Below are 2,428 nucleotides of genomic sequence, written 5' to 3' on the forward strand. Positions count from 1 at the left end.
CCATTAAATATAACAATACAAAAAATACATTGATTTACAAATACAAAATTAAAATTATCAGTATAAAATAAAAATATAGGAGGAGAAAGAGAAGGAAGAAGAAGTTGCCCAGAAGTTGCCCTTCAAATGCATTGAATTTTTGAAGGGATTATAAGATATGATGACACTTTGGATAAAGATGCAGGGCTGAAATTGAATTAAGAAATACAAGAACAGGGAGCTGATATCTCTTGGTGGCATAAGGTGCAGATACAATTGTGATATGCTAAAGATTGTAAAGCATGGGGTTTTTATAAGGACTTAACAGTGTTTGACCAAGTGATGCTTAAATCAGATGAGAAAATAATTAAAAGATTATATGACTTCTTACTTGATAGGAAAATGGAAGATGAACAGGTTAAGGAAACTATGTTAACATGGGCACAAAATCTTAGATATAATATCGAATTAGAAAAGTGGCAAAAGCTGTGGAAGAGAAATATCAAGCAACTTTGTATAAAGAAAACTTGCATAAAATGTGTTATAGATGGTATCTGTCGCCAAATAGATTAGCTAAGGTGTTTCCAAATATGTCAAATGGATGTTGCATATGTAAACATAAATTGGGTATTTTTTATTATATGTGGTCTGGAGGAAATGTTACAAAAATCCTTAGCTTCTAAACCTAAAGTTTTTTTAAAAAATTAGGCATTATACCGGAGGACATTAGAAAATAAGAAATGTATTTGATTTTACATGTAATCATTGCGGTGAGGATTGCATTCGCTCAACACTGGAAAAGTACCACCGATGAACTGATTAAAAGATCCTGGACTGTGCAGAAATGGATAGATTGATTTTATCATTGAAGGAGAAGGAAGATACTGACTTCTAACAAACTTGGGAATCTTTTTATTATTGGCTAGAGAAACGGGACTTCGTATAGATTTAAATGTGTTTTTAAGTTATCATAAATGGAAAAAGAAGGGTGTGGGGGCTGACCCAGCAGGCTCAATGTTTTTGATGATGTTGTTTGTAGTTTTCTTTTTGTTTTTTTTTAGGATTATAATTTCTCAAACAAAACTTATTTAAAAAAACTATACCAGGCGACTTGGCTCGCTGTTCGTATACGGCATGAGAGTGGAGACAGCGGGGGGCATTGCTAGGCTTGGCCCCATAGGTATCCCCCTGAGCCCCGGGTGTATTCCAGGAGCCCTGAGATTCCACTGGTCCCAATGGACGGATTCGCAGCGCAGCCCCGCTCTAAAGGCCGCACATGGGGCGAATTTGAGGGGGCTGCCCTTGGGGAGGCGAACCCCTCCCTACGCGCAAGGCCCTGCGTGGCAGTGACGTCTAGAGGGATTTTTTTCCATCACTTTCAAACGCTGCAGGTTGGAGTGCAAATTGACGTTAAGAATTCATTTTACTGGAGGCGATGTTCCTCCTGGAAAATCTAACTTTATTCCGAACGATGTTGCTAAATGTATAGATGTAAGTGACTACACGCCGATCGGAGGCCTTCTTCCAAGCCTGGTACTTTGAGTTGACCTCAAGGCCGCGCTGTTTACGCGGGGCGCTCCGGGCCACCTCTCGTGTGAACGCGGACCGTCCCGCCCTGAGCGCGCCCTGACGCCCCGGGCCTCGCCGGAGAGGCGCGCGCGCGTGCACGTGCCGGGGGAGGACCGCCCGCGAAGCGCTCGCTTCGCGGCCTGCCGCACCGCGCAGGGACCCCAAGTGGCCCCGTTTGCAGCCGAACTGCGGGAGCGCGGGGCTCCACGAGACCTGGCCTAAGCGCAGGGCAGCGCTCCATAAGCGCGCCGAGCAAACGAGGCCTGGCCCAGCGTGCGGGGCTCGGCGCGGGGGGGCAAGGTCCGCATCGAGCTGCTATCGCCGAGCGACCGGGGCGCCGACGACCCGCGCTCCCGCCACCCCCGCCTGCGCTCCCTGCTCCATCGCGGCCACGCCAAGCGCGCAGCCAGGGGCGCAAGGAGGGGGGGCAGGAACGGGAGCGCAAGCGCCATCGCCGGCTCGGACGCGCCGGGAAGCATTATCGGTGAAGCGGCGGCACTTGGCGGGGAGGGCGCGCCTGCCCGTCCGCCCTCCCTCCCTCCGCTCGTACCTGCCAAGTGCCGAGCCCGAGGAGAGGCATCCTCGCCTTGGTGCTCAGCTCCACGAAGAAGGCGGCCATGCTCGCGGATCCTGGGCCCGGGGCAAAGGCCGCCTGATCGCCCAGCCTGGCTCCGCCCTCGCGGGAAAGCAGCGGAGGAGCGGGGGGCACCGGGGGGGGGGGCGGGCTGGCGAAGAGGGCGCCTGGCTTGGCCGCCGGAGGCTGCAGCTCCTGGGCAGCAGACGCGAACCACGCCCCCTTGCGGTGCAGGCACCAGATCTCCTCTTCCCCTCCGCTGCTCCTTGCAGCCCTCGTGGAAACCGCTGGTCGGCAGGGCCGTCT

At 51.7% G+C, this 2,428-nt stretch overlaps 1 protein-coding gene across 2 annotated transcripts in view; it reads right to left on the reverse strand.

The window, feature by feature from the left end:
• The window catches only part of LOC123017743 (aldo-keto reductase family 1 member B7-like), an 11,831-nt gene extending 9,641 nt beyond the window's left edge, over nucleotides 1–2,190 (reverse strand). Inside the window, exon 1 of one of the 2 annotated variants that reach the window (XM_044419258.1) lies at nucleotides 2,099–2,190. In XM_044419258.1, the coding sequence (XP_044275193.1) occupies nucleotides 2,099–2,167 (69 nt within the window). In that variant the 5' untranslated portion in view covers nucleotides 2,168–2,190. The remainder of the gene's footprint in view (nucleotides 1–2,098) is intronic. The other variant, XM_044419259.1, reaches the window with a different exon arrangement.
• Nucleotides 2,191–2,428: the final 238 nt, after the last annotated feature.

This window comes from Varanus komodoensis, unplaced genomic scaffold, assembly GCF_004798865.1.
Source record: "Varanus komodoensis strain SLA01 unplaced genomic scaffold, ASM479886v1 scaffold1007, whole genome shotgun sequence".
NCBI lineage: Eukaryota > Metazoa > Chordata > Lepidosauria > Squamata > Varanidae > Varanus > Varanus komodoensis.